Below are 13,489 nucleotides of genomic sequence, written 5' to 3' on the forward strand. Positions count from 1 at the left end.
ATATTATCATTCGTTTGATATATAATTTACACAATTTTAAACGGCTTATAAAATTATCAAATAGTTGTATATATCACAATGACTTAAAAATTAAAACTATAATGTTTAATAAAACTAATTATGCTTGCTTTACTACTAACATTTTGTTTCAAACATTTTGTTTCAAAGTAGAAATATTAAATAATAATTTGGTAAAAGCTATTATTTTAACTATACAATTGTATTTTCACACAACTTGCGGGAATTCACCTAGTTAAAATAATAAATAACTATGTTTTTCATGTGCTACTTTCAATGTGTTGTTAGATTTTTTTTTTTTTAAGATATGGTTTTGAAAAATCACAGTTTTGGTGTTTTTTTGGTAATATAAATGGAAATGGCCTAATCGGCTTTAAAATAGTGAAAAAACGATTTACATACTCTACATAAACAAATTAAATGAACTTTGCATTGACAAAATCATATTCCTTTCCTACCAAAAACTTTTAACGACCTGATCCTTACACAACAAGGTAATACACAACATATGCTTTAAAATGTTGTACAATATCCAAATTGTACAATCCTATAAAGCATAAATTGTTGTTGTGGAAGGACAATTTCCCAGACTTTCAGAGAAACAAGTAGAGCAAGATGAGTAAAAATCATACATATTCCTACAAGTTACAAAACAAACACATCAAAATGGAATGTATCAAATACTTTTTTACTGAATAAAATAAAAAGGTTCAAAGCAATAAATAATGCAAATATAAAAGGTGTGACCTCAAAAAAAGCCTATGATTTTTGCCCTTCTTCAGCAGCAGCTTCAAAGGTTTCGCCTGCCACAAGTTCCGGGACTTCATCATCATCGTCCACTTGTGCTGATGTGGCAGCAGCGGCTTCAGCGCCACCTGGCACCTGCTTCTGGAATTGCTCTGCTAACTTTCTCAAGTTATCCAAGTTATCTGGCCCTGTACAAAACAATAAAAAAAAAAAAGTTAATCTTTTTATCACCAAAAATCAGAAAAACAAAATCTGATTAAAAATAATCAAATAAGGTGTTGAGACATACCAAGTTGGTTGAGGATGCCAGGGAGAATATCTTGTAATTCTGAAATAAAACATAATAAAAACACATGTTAATTAAGTAGAAAAAATAAACATCATAATTACATAAGCAAGATATATTTTGCAGCTTATTTTATTTTTTTATAGAAAGAGGGATAACATACTCTTTGTTTGAGGAGTACCACTAACAACCCATGTGTTGGCAGCAATAGAGGCTTGAACTGAAGACATATGAACAAAGATTATTGATTTCTCCTGTTAACTTATAGTTATAATAAAAGAATAAGAGTTAAAATTGGTACCTTTAGGGTTTAAGAACTGAATAACTGTTTCATCCTTAAAAATGTTAACTTCCTCAATTGCTGGTATTGCGTTTACACCTATTCTCTTCAAAGTGCTCTGCAGCCTCTTGTCATCTGTGGTGGTTGTTTTATGTACAGCCTTCTTCTTTCTGCAGGTTTAGGTCAAATTGAAGATGTAAACAACAACAATTCAATACAGATACATTCTCTTTTGTCTATTTCAATACAGACACATCTCTAAAGCACGACAACACATTAGATACAGACCTTCTCACGCTTCCCTTCCCACCAGTGCGCACAGCACCTGCCATCTTCTGTAGCTTTTCGACATTCATCTGCCACAAGTAATAAAAAAAATGTGGAATAACTATCAACAATCAGATGCAGATGCAAATGCAAATTAATAATCTTTTAACCCTAAGTAACTTCACAGATGACGAACATAAACAACATCAAAAAAAAATTCGAATGTTATACATCTCTAACAGTCAAACAGTCGATAATAACAATCTCAAGCGACGTCGTAATTTGGGTTCATAACTCTCAGTTAGTAAACCAAACTATAGAAACCGAATCGTTAAATTAGCTAAATTGTTGTACATAAATAGATTTACAGTCAAAATCGATTTGTGAAATCAGATGGTAACGAAGGCGAAAAAACCGTACCTTGGCGTCGATAAGATATTGGGCGATGAACGGAAGCTGAGAGTGACGGAGAACCGAGATAACAGATAAAACCCTAGCGTCAATCTTCGGGGTTTATATATGCCGCCCTAGATCTGTTAGAAAAAAAAAATACACTCCTACCCTGCACTAGAATAGAATTCATAAATTTCCCTTATTATTTCATTTTTTGTATAAATTATACTAATGGTCGGTGGGATAATATGTGTCTTTGTCCAAAACTTTTAATAAAACTGTAAAAATGGCCTGTGCGATATATATATATTTTTTTCAGAATAATGGTCCAAACCACAAAAATTTTGGATTTACGGTTCATGTTTGTATGTAGATTTAGTCTCTCCTAAAGCAAAATGACTAAATTGTCCTTATTATATTTATTGTTTTTTTTTTTCTTTTTTTCTATAAGTATTTATTATTATTAAATAAAGATAATAGTTCACATCTCTCTCTCTCTCTCTCTCCTTACAATGTGTTTGTGATTTTTGTGTAATCAACATATTTTAATGTAATTAATATTATTAGTTCTATTTGCTTTCTGAGATTAGAAGATGTCGAGTGCACACTCAGAAAGTCCAATGTTATTGGTATAAGAGTTTGGGGTGTTGGGTTTTTGATTTATGGTGAAAAAAACGTTATTATTATAGGGTAAATTACTCTTGGAACCTTTATAAGCCACCCCAAAAGGCAAAACAGGTCAAAGTTAAATGTCTTAGTTTTTTTTCGGACTCCTGTCCTTAAAGGTTTTTACTTCGTTTCTACTGGCTGTAAGCAACAGAGTAAAACCCCAAAATTAATGCAGATCTATCGATTTTCCAACAACACTGGAAATCGATAAACACAAAGCGAATACTCGAAAATTGGAAGAAAAAAAACGCAGAGAGGGAGAGAGCTTCGATTTTCGTGAGAGTTCAATATGGCTCCTATGGAGTAGTATTTATAGGTGTCGGAACCCTAGAAGGCATGAAATGAGACCTCATAGGCCGCCCCCTATAAACCCTAGGGCGAAGGCTTGCTCTCTAAGCAAGCCGTTTCCTGATCCCTCTAAAATATTCATACTTGTCCTCTACGAAGTTAACGCCGGTCAACCATTGATCGGATTGGTCAAACCGAATTGACCCCAACTCGTCAAAAATAAAAGCTCCTCAGCTCCTAGCGACCGATGCGTCATGCGAAGTGCAAAGTGCGCCTAAATGACGCCATTTCGCAGACTCGCGACGTCGGCTAGTGCTAGTCTAGGCTAGTCGTGTGCGTAGGCTTAGCCCATTCATTTGATCTAGTAAAGCCTTTGAATGTCTATCAAGGGAATAAGCTTAAAAACCGACAAAGGTTTCTTCCTCCCGCCCATGTGGGATACAAAGGAAATTGCCAACTTGCAATTCCTGTGTGTGTGTGTGTGTGTGTATATATATATATATATATATATATATATATATATATAAAGCGCTCCAACAATCCCCCACCAAGTTGGAAAGTTTCCTTTCACTCAGACAAATGATGTCACTTAAGTGTTACGAAGATTAAACCTAGTTTAATGAGAACAAACAAGAAGAGACCGATTCGATGGTATCCTTATAGGTTTAAACCACGAACCTTAATGACCTCTCCGGTTTCCCCCACACATCACAAGTCATCTTTGCGTTCTCCTTGAGCTCTAATATGGCCATGCGTTATAAACCCTTTTCATGACCCTTTAGAAGTGTCACAACTAGAAATTTTTGTGCCTTGTAACTACAACACTTAAGCCAAATTATGAATCAAAGACATGAAAGTATGTATGATGTATACTCTATAACAACAGAATTTCAATCAAACACCTCATACAAGCATTTCAATGTAGTCATTAAGCAATTGGAAACCCTAGAAGTTCTTGTTTAAGTCCATTATGGACTAGGACTTCCTTATTGGGCCCAATGGACCAATAAACTTCCAATTCGACTACCTTGGACTTAGAACTCTTAAATGGGCTCTAATTGGACCCACTTTCATTCATTTTAACATTTTGGGCCATATTGGGCCTAGAATGAAATAAAACATCTTAATGGACCTCATTGGGCCATAACTAACCTAATTAGCCCTAATGGGCCATAAGAATCATATTTATATTTATTTGGGCCGTGAATTACTCTAAAAGGGCCAATGGGGCAAAAACCATTAACTTGGACTCCATATTATGGACTTAAACATAAAAGGCCCAAATCTCCATCTCTCTTCTCTATCTCTCGGCCCAAACTACAAACCCAAGAAGAAGGGTTGACTTTGCTTGCCACCTCATTTTTATATGGAGGATATCTAAGCTTTTGCACTTCAAACATCCATGCAATCTCATCTTCCCATGCAAGCACTTCTTTTCTTCTCCCTCTCTCTCTCTTTCTCTCGGCCGATTCCAAGCACACACACACACATTTCACTCACTATTCTCTCAAGAAACTCTCTCATTTCTCCTCCATATTTTCGAGATCTAAGGAGCTTTCAAGAAGATATCTCCACAAATTCTTCATCTAAGGTAAGATCAAGTTTGGATCTATGATCTAGGTTCTTTGTTTTATCAAAAATCTCCTTCTAATCCATGTAAAAATCATTATCACTCTCTTAGAAACCCTCTAAGTTCGAGATCTCCAAGGAAGGTTGCTAAGGCCGAATTTTCTTCTCATTTTCTTCCAAAAACCGAAACCACACCCAAAGGTGAGCTTCATACCCTCTTTTTTTCGGTTTTTATAAGTTTTGTGGGGGAGAATACAAGCAAATGTGTAGATCTATGAGTATATGTATGCCTTGTATGATTTTTATACTTATATGTATGATCTTATGTGATTGTGATGTTTATACTAGCCAAAAAGAACCTAAAAATCGAGATCTACAATATGATGAACGAAATAAGTATAACTTATACCATTTCACACTAATCAAGTCTAGAAAAATAACCAAGTTGGTTAATATTAACATTTTTGGACTTAAAACCCATTTTTGGGCTCAAAATGCTAAAAATACAAAACTAAAGGGCCCAAAACGACAATATATGAATTCTGAAGGTTGAGATGAGTCTAAACAGTTTCTAATGTGTATTTTCTGAATATCAACACTTTTGAGGGGTTAAAAATATGAATTTTAAACATAATGGGCCAAAATGGGCTTTTCGGCCCAATAAAGCCCCAAATTGCGAAATTTTTGATTTGGAGGGGCTGAAACTGCACATTTCTGTAAAACAGGGAATTTCTAGTGTACCAAGTCCATTTCAAGGGTCAAAAATGCTTTTCAAATTAAAAAGGGACCAAAGATGCAAAATTTTTCCTTTTTGGGCCAAAACTGTAAAAGTTGCGAAAATGGAGGTTTCAACCAAGTAAATTTCATTTTTGAAGGACTTAAGCTGTTTATCAAGTAAATTTGTGCTAAAATGTCTTTCCAACAAGTTTTGATACTAAAGTGTCAAGAAAAATTGTTTAAGGACTAAAATGGAAATTCTTTTATACACAAAGGGTTAAAAGTGTAAATTTTATCCAAGAAAGGGCTTAAAAAGATAAACTCTAATTCTTAAAACAACAAATCCCTTAAGATAAAAATACTAGTACTACGTCTACCGGCGAAACGTAATAATAAATACACTTTCAACACCAATATCGTTACTAAACGAATTGATTCGGTCTCGAATCAGTAACGAATAAAAAATCCATAAACAATGATACTTCAACACACACGTGGGAATTTACGAGAAGTCAATACACCATCTTTGGGCTCAAAAGTTTCAAATCGTGCTTCTTGGGCCTAGCTAGCCCAATGACATGATCTTTAGGCCCGAAGGGAACGCGCTTACATGTTATTGGGCCTTATATGACCTAGTTTCGTGTAAAAGGACTTTCAATAGCTTTATTGTGCTGTTGGGCCCCAAGGGTCCTTTGGTACTGCTAGCAAAGTCAAGAAGTCAAATGCGAGTCGGGCCAAGGGCCTTTCGCATTCACGATAGCCTTGAACGACTCATGGAAATAACGGGGGCTTCGTACCCTCTTTTCTCCTCGGTTGTGGGGCTATGAGAAGTCAAGGTGGTTGGATTAAGTGAGTAGTACGGACGATGCCTAAGGGATCGTTTGTATAGTTGTAAACTAGTCATTTTCATTAATGCGTGATTATAACGACTCACAACCCGTAATTAATCTAATGTCACCTGGAATTATCGAATACAACGTCGTATCAGAATAATACTAACTCAGCTACGTAATTTAATGTATTGGGAAAACATCGGGTTTTCCTGGGAAATTCAACGCTCTTAACTATGCGATATATACAAAGTTTAATAGTTATTCACATTCATAATAATCAACAAGCATACTTACGGATCTTCACACTTTTTCTTATATACAACATTTCCTTCTAGAAAATATCGGATTTTCTGTGGTTTTCAAAATTATACAAATCAATTCTTTTCAAACCTTACTTATGAACTCACCAACATTTCATATGTTGACGTTTTTCCAAAATACTTGTATTCTCAGGTAACAGGTAAATTCGAAGGAAAAATGTACCCAGTGATGTCATGTTGTTTGTTTAATTAGTATCGAACAATTTACGTTTTGGAAATGTAATGTTTTGAAACAATGTACTAAATGTAAACAATACCGGTTGTAATATTTCAATGCATGGTGATGAATGATGTTATGTTTCATGTATATTCATTGTGATGGTATTCAATTGAGTCACAATAGCCCTCGGACGTTTCCGCCGTCTGGTTCGGGGGTGTGACAAGAAGTTATACTACTAAACTTCACTTAAGGCGACTCCACCTCTAGATCATATAGGTAATGTTTTACAACATCTTCATTGCTTATATGTCTCCAAAACTTTGTTAAGAGTCGTAACTCAACCTCGTTCTCGTCAACGACATACTATCCTACCTCACATGGATCTATCATTAATGATAGTAACTTCTATCGTCAGTGACTTCGTTGTTACACTTTAAACTTGAGCATTAAGAGCACTAAAGTCAAGTTGGGTTTCCATCACTAAGCAATTCTATTGTGGTTTTAGACCCATGACTCTCGTTGTAAATGTAAACAAATCTCTTGTGAGAGGTTTGGTAAACGGATCTGCCAAGTTCCTACTTGTCTTAACATAGACAACCTTGATGGTCCACTTTTAATTAGTTGTTTCACAAAATTGTGTCTCAAACCTATATGTCTCGACTTCCCATTATATACCGCATTATTTACTTTAGATAGTGTGGCCTCACTGTCACAATACATGGGTATATATGGCATTAGAATATCCCACATACGGATATCTATAAGTAGATCTCGAATCCAGTCTGCCTCTTTGCCTGTTGTTGCTAAGGCAATTAGCTCTGCTTCCATTGTTGAATGATCTATACATGTCTGTTTCTTGCTCTCTCAAGAAATAGCACCACCAGCTAGAGTATAAATCCAACCTCTTATTGATTTTGAATCACTGGTGTGATCTATCCAACTAGCATCAGAATAACCATCAAGTATTCCATTTAATGACGAATACGTAAACTCAAAACTACTTGTCCTTTTCAGGTATCCCAATACTCTACCCACTACCTTCTAGTGCACTGTCCCTTGATTAACAATATACAAACTCAATTTTCTTACAACGAATGCGATGTCAGGTCGAGTGCAATGTGTAGCATACATCATGCTCCCAATTGCACTAGCATATTCTAGTTGAGCCATCGGTCGACCAGAATTCACATTTAGTTTCACACTTGAATCAAAAGGAGTGTTGAATTCCTTAATGTTCAAATGTTGAAACTTTTTTAGAATTTTCTCTATGTAAAGAGATTGACTCAGAGAAATCTTATCACCTGTCCTTTTCACCTTGATACCAAGGATTATATCAAATTCACCAAGATCTTTCATCTTAAAGTTCAAGGATAGATATTTCTTCGTCTCAAGAATACCTTTTAGGTGAGCACCTATGATCAACATATCATCAACATAAATACATATAACAATTGTGTATTCGGAAGAGCATTTAGAATAAATACATCTGTCAGCACTATTATGCTGGAATCCGAAAGTAGTTACAGTGGTGTCAAATCTCTCATGCTACAATTTGAGAGCTTGCTTCAACCCGTACAAGGATTTAACAAGTCTACATACTTTATTTTCTTGTCCAGGTATCATGAAACCTTCAGGTTGCTCCAAGTAAATATCCTCCTTGAGATAACCATTCAGAAAGACTATCTTCACATCTATTTGATGAATATACAATCCTTTCAAAGCTGATATTGCTATGAGATTTCTAATAGAACCAATCCTAGCAACTAGGGCATAGGTATCAGAATAATCGATCCGTTCTTGTTTCCTATAACCCGTAGCAACTAATCTTGCTTTATAGGCAGATATGGATCCATCTAGGTGATATTTTCTCTTGAATATCCATTTGATCTTGTGGGTCTTCTACCCTTGGGTATATCAACTAACTCCCAAGTTCCATTACCCATAATTAAATCCATTTCGTCATTGATGGATTCCTTCCACAAAGGAGCATCTTGAGACGTCATGGATTCAATAAAGGTATTAGGATCATCATCCAAGTTAATGGAAAGAGATGACCTCTCTCATCACTTTCTTTTGCGTTCCTTTGACCAAATAAGAATAGAAATCATCTCTAGAACTTTTTTCTATTCCAACCCTAGTTTTTCTCATTGGTTCCTCCACAATGGGAGGAGGTGGGTGTATTTCTCGAGAAGTACTTGTAGATGTTGTATGACTGGAGTTTTGTTCATCCCTAGAAAACTTGTCCTCAAAGAATTCCACATACCTAGATTCCACAACAACACCTGATTCAATATCTCATAAAGGTAAGCCTTGTTATTGTTATCTTATTAAATAAATATACTCTTATTAGCTCGTGCTCCCAATTTGGTTCACTTAGGATCGGGAGTCAGATAATAAGCAACACCCCCCCCCCCCTACACTTTCAAATAGTCTAGGTTAGGCTTTCTACCTTTCCACAACTCATAAGGGCTTGTAGGAATAACACGACTAGTGATCCTACTATCAACATAGTAAGTAGTCAATAGTGCTCCCCCTACAGATTGTTTGGTTGACCTAATTGGTTCAACATACATTTGACCATCTTACAAAGGGTTCGTTTCTTTCTTCCAGTCAAATGATTCTATTTGGGAGTATGTGGTGAAGTTCTCTCATGTTTGATTCCATTCACTTCACATAATGTGTCAAACTCTTGGTTAATATATTCTCCACCTCTGTCCGAGCGAAGATTTTTGATGTGTCTTTCAAGTTGATTTTTGATATGGGCATATTTAGTTATAAAATTCATGCATTATCTTAATACTTTATGTTGTTTTTGTCTCATTTAATGAACAAAAGGTGCTTAATTCGTTTAATATTTCATTTTCAGCAATAATGACATGCTCGGAAGGAAAAGGAAGCGAAACTAGCGATTAGAGGCTTGGATCTTGGATTTTGAAGAAAGAAGGATGTTGCTGGATAGCTTGGCCCCTCATCATTGTTTTGACCATATCTCATGAACCGTAACTTCGATTGACGAGACTCAAAATGTTATGAGAACTAGACACAATTTCGGACGACTTTCGTGTTTTGAGAAAGTGATGATTCCAAACGGACTTGATGGGTTGGTCCTCAACTCGACGAGTCACGAACTTTTCGTGATTTTGGACGCTGACTTGTCGTGCACGGGGTTTAAGTGACAGACTCGCCGATTCGGACACTGGACTCGACGAGTCACCTCTGTTTTGTGAAAATCTATATAAAGGGCATTCCTGCCCGATACCCTGGCATATAGAAGAAACCCCTGGAGGAAAGCTGCAATTAGAAGACCTGCTAAGGCATTGGAAGTCAGAGAATCAACCCTATATTGAATTTTGAGAAGAATCAAGGCAAATTCAAGTCCATTCTTACTTATTCTTTAAGTCGAACTATGTTTGAGCTAAAACTGTTATCTTCTGTTTAGGATAGATGACTTTATGATTATGGTATGACTTTATGGTTGGATTACTTTAATTTGGTGATTATGTTTTGTTAAGCTTGTTAAAGAACCTTATGTCTTAATTATAACTATTCTTCTGTTAATTAACCAATATATTAAGTTGTTTGACCATCTCTTAATTGCTAATCTCATATGATTTATGTGAAAACATTGTTATATGCCTAGGAATAGCGAACGTGAAACTAGGGTTAATAGAGAATAGGTAAGTTAATGTGTGAGCTTGTGTGACGGACCATCAGCAAGAGGTTAATTCAACGACCAATTTAATTAACCACTACAAGTCTTACTTAACCTGAATCAATAAACTAGAAAACCTGTTAATTTAACCAACTGGCCACTGTTTGAATTGATTTGTTTTCTAAGGATTAGAAATAGCGAACGTGAACCTAATCACACTAATCGGTAGCCAATGAAAAGTTAATCCATTGCACTTGACATAAAATCAACCATAGGAGTAAAAGATTCAAACCTAAACAGAAGTCTTCTTTATTATTGAATTTGGTGATCTTTGCTTGCTTAGTTGGTAGTTTAAGTTTTAGTTAATTGTTTAAGTTTCTAGTCTTGCAAAGCTAGAGAAACCCCTTTTTCTATTACTTGTTTTATTAGATAATATTAGCATTTATATTAATTGTTTACCGTTCTTTGTGTTCGATACTCTACTTACCTGAACTAAACTGCTAATCGATATGTACACTGTCTTTCGTGTGTTTGTCTTTGTGTTTAAGTTAGTAGCATTAAAACTAATGCATTTTACACACATCAAGTTTTTGGCGCCGTTTGTCGGGGAACGGTTCTAAATAATTGATTTTATTTTCTAATTGTTACCATTTTTTATTTTATTTGTTGATTATTTTTTTTATATAGTTTAATTTTTATTTTTATTTATTATGTATTTTCCAAATCCCGATGCTCTTAGTGCTTTTCTTGAGGAAGTAGTACATGAAATTGAGCAAGAAGATGAGGAGTATGAATCAGATGAAGATTTGAAGAAATTTGGAAGATGGTTAGATAACATCTTGCCAAATACACAAGGGACATCTGAGTCACAAGAGCTAGAAGATGCGGAGTATGACTCAGATGAAGATTTGAAGAAATTTGGAAGATGGTTAGATAACATCTCGCCCAATAAACAAGAGCAATCTGAGTTACAAGAGCTAGAGTTACAAGATGAAGAATTTAATCCAGAAAAAAATTTGGAGGAGTTGGAAAGGTTGTTAGTAGAAAGGTCAGACGAAGAACAAGAACAAGCTGAATTGCAGGAACCAAGTTGTGGTTTGACCATTACCATGACATGGCCCCCTGTATTTCCGGTTTGTGTTTCGAAGCATGGGATGACGATTCCAACTTTGGAGAAAGTTCTGAGGCACGATCCATTTTTGATTGGTATCCAACCGGTTCCAACCCTTGTCAAGATTCTAGGGTTACATGAATTAAAGTTCGTTTGGCCAATTTTTGAAGCAAAGAGCCAAATTTTACGAATTGTTCCAAAAAAATATTCAATGAAACGGATGGATTGGCATTGAGTTTATTGGAAGTTTATTAAGTTGAGAGTCCAGCTAAAGACTCGCACAAAAAGAAGCACTTGCGGGAGGCAACCCATCATTAGAGTTTGCTTTTATTTTTCTTTTAAACTTCTATTATTTAGGGATAATTTAAGAATTTTTATTTTGATGTTTTTTTCCTTTTTATTACGTGGTTTTGTCTTTGATCTTTGCATAATCTAGGGTGATATTAGAGTGACTTCTTAAAGCGTGAGGGAATTAAAGTGAATGGTCGAGTATTTTACGAGAAGATTAGAAGACTTTGAGTGATATGTTGAGTCTGATGTTTATATTTGATTAAAAAGAGTCTCGTCCCTGAAGACAATGAGGAGTTGTATTACCTTGATACTCTCCTTGAACACAAAATTAAAGCTGAGGTAGAAAGAACAAAAGACCGGATTAGAGTCAAGAACTCGTCGAGTTCATACTACTAACTCGACGAGTCCAAGAGAAAATCATGATTTCTGTGAGTATAGCGATTCAAGTCGGCGAGTCTCCACATAAAACTCACTGAGTTCCTCATTCTTTTATCTTTGAGTCGACGATTTGATTCCATTCGACGTTGGCATTGTCTATATTTTTGAAGATCATTTCCGAGCATTTCCAAGAAGCTTGTTTGTCGATATTTTGGAGCTGTCAACCACATGAGACGAATGACACCCAAGGCATGGATGAGTTGTTCCCATGTCTAAAGTCAGTAAAAGATGGAGCTCAAATGAAGAAAATCAACCTCGCGACTACTATTCCAGGGGAGTTTGTTCCAATTCTCTCTTTACTTTTGTGTTTTTTTATCATGCATAATATGAAATGGGGACATTGCATAACTTAAGTGTGGGGTAGGGGGTTGGTTACATTAGTTGAAATTTTAGTTAAATTTTGTAATTTTTGCATAAAAATTTCTAGGTTAAATTAGAAAATTTTGGTAAAAGCAATTAGGAATCATGCTAGTATTATGTTTGATGATTGTATGAAGACCCAAATGTTTAGTTGAGCCTATATACGTTATAGTGCATTTGTGGCCCCTTTTATTCTAGTGAAATTATGGGACAAAAACACAACCTTGCCTAGTTTGAGGATCACAATATGTTTAACATCGTGTACTTGAAATGTATCCAGGAAGACTAATACTTAAACCAATAAAGGTTGAAGTTGAGTACCCTTGCTTAAGCATGTAGGTTTTGGGTGAAAAAAGTGAGTTACATGTGAGATGTTAAAAAAGAGAGAGAATTACAAGAAAAGTTGTAAGAATTTTGAAGTAGTTAAAGTGAAGATCAAAAGATCAAAATTCTGAAGATTCAAAAAGTTGAAGATACCAAAAATCAAACAAAGAAGGTGGTGAATTCAAAGAAATCAAAGATCAAATTATCAAAGAAGTGAAGAATTCCAAAGAGCTCCATAGTGGTATCGACAAAAGTTGTAATTTTTTCTAGATTATGTATGCTTGGGTTGCTTGACCAAAAATACCTTGAGGTTAGGAAGTTTTCTGCGGATGGATTCGGAGGGATGCATAAAATGAGCATTGTTCAAAAGAAGTGGGTGAGTGTTTATGAGGATTGTAAGTATTTAGGATTAAGGGGGTCCTTAGGTAAAATTTTAGACACAAATGCATGCGTTGCGGTCTTGACATAATGGTTGGGTTTGATTGGGATTGTCGTATATGATAATTGTGTGCTAAAATTCAGTTTTGCTTGGGGGCAAGCAAAAGTCAAGTGTGGGGTATTTTGATATGGACATATTTAGTTATAAAATTCATGCACTATCTTAATATTTTATGTTGTTTTTGTCTCATTTTGTCACACCCAAAACCAAGAACGGCGGAAACGTTCTGGTGCGGAGGACGTCATGTACAATATCACAACATAGTAAATGTAAATAAGCAAACAACATCATCCATTGCATTAAATATATAATTTTAATACAAGCGTG

The 13,489-nt window shown here is 35.3% G+C and overlaps 1 protein-coding gene across 2 annotated transcripts; it reads right to left on the bottom strand.

Moving 5' to 3' along the window:
• Positions 1–624: 624 nt before the first annotated feature.
• On the bottom strand, positions 625–2,173 carry LOC111891751 (nascent polypeptide-associated complex subunit beta). 2 transcript variants are annotated; one of them, XM_023887819.3, is made up of 7 exons: positions 2,019–2,173; positions 1,620–1,687; positions 1,353–1,501; positions 1,215–1,271; positions 1,055–1,093; positions 766–953; positions 625–656 (listed from the first exon to the last, which is right to left on the bottom strand). In XM_023887819.3, exons 2-6 carry the CDS (start codon positions 1,685–1,687, stop codon positions 778–780), a joined length of 489 nt encoding a protein of 162 aa, XP_023743587.1. In that variant the 5' UTR covers positions 2,019–2,173; the 3' UTR covers positions 625–656; positions 766–777. The 2 variants fall into 2 exon arrangements, with proteins under 2 accessions (XP_023743587.1, XP_023743586.1); XM_023887818.3 differs by having other exon boundaries at positions 625–953; positions 2,019–2,172.
• Between the last annotated feature and the right edge of the window lie 11,316 nt (positions 2,174–13,489).

Source organism: Lactuca sativa, chromosome 5 (genome assembly GCF_002870075.4).
Source record: "Lactuca sativa cultivar Salinas chromosome 5, Lsat_Salinas_v11, whole genome shotgun sequence".
Classification (NCBI taxonomy): domain Eukaryota; kingdom Viridiplantae; phylum Streptophyta; class Magnoliopsida; order Asterales; family Asteraceae; genus Lactuca; species Lactuca sativa.

Bases quoted from the DNA above. Each gene is read 5' to 3' on its own strand.
- LOC111891751 (XM_023887819.3), bottom strand. From the start codon at position 1,687: ATGAATGTCGAAAAGCTACAGAAGATGGCAGGTGCTGTGCGCACTGGT. The intron at 1,502-1,619 runs GTCTGTATCTAA...CTAAACCTGCAG, and splicing joins GGGAAGGGAAGCGTGAGAAG to AAAGAAGAAGGCTGTACATA. The intron at 1,094-1,214 runs GTATGTTATCCC...GTTTTATTTCAG, and splicing joins TGGTACTCCTCAAACAAAGA to AATTACAAGATATTCTCCCT.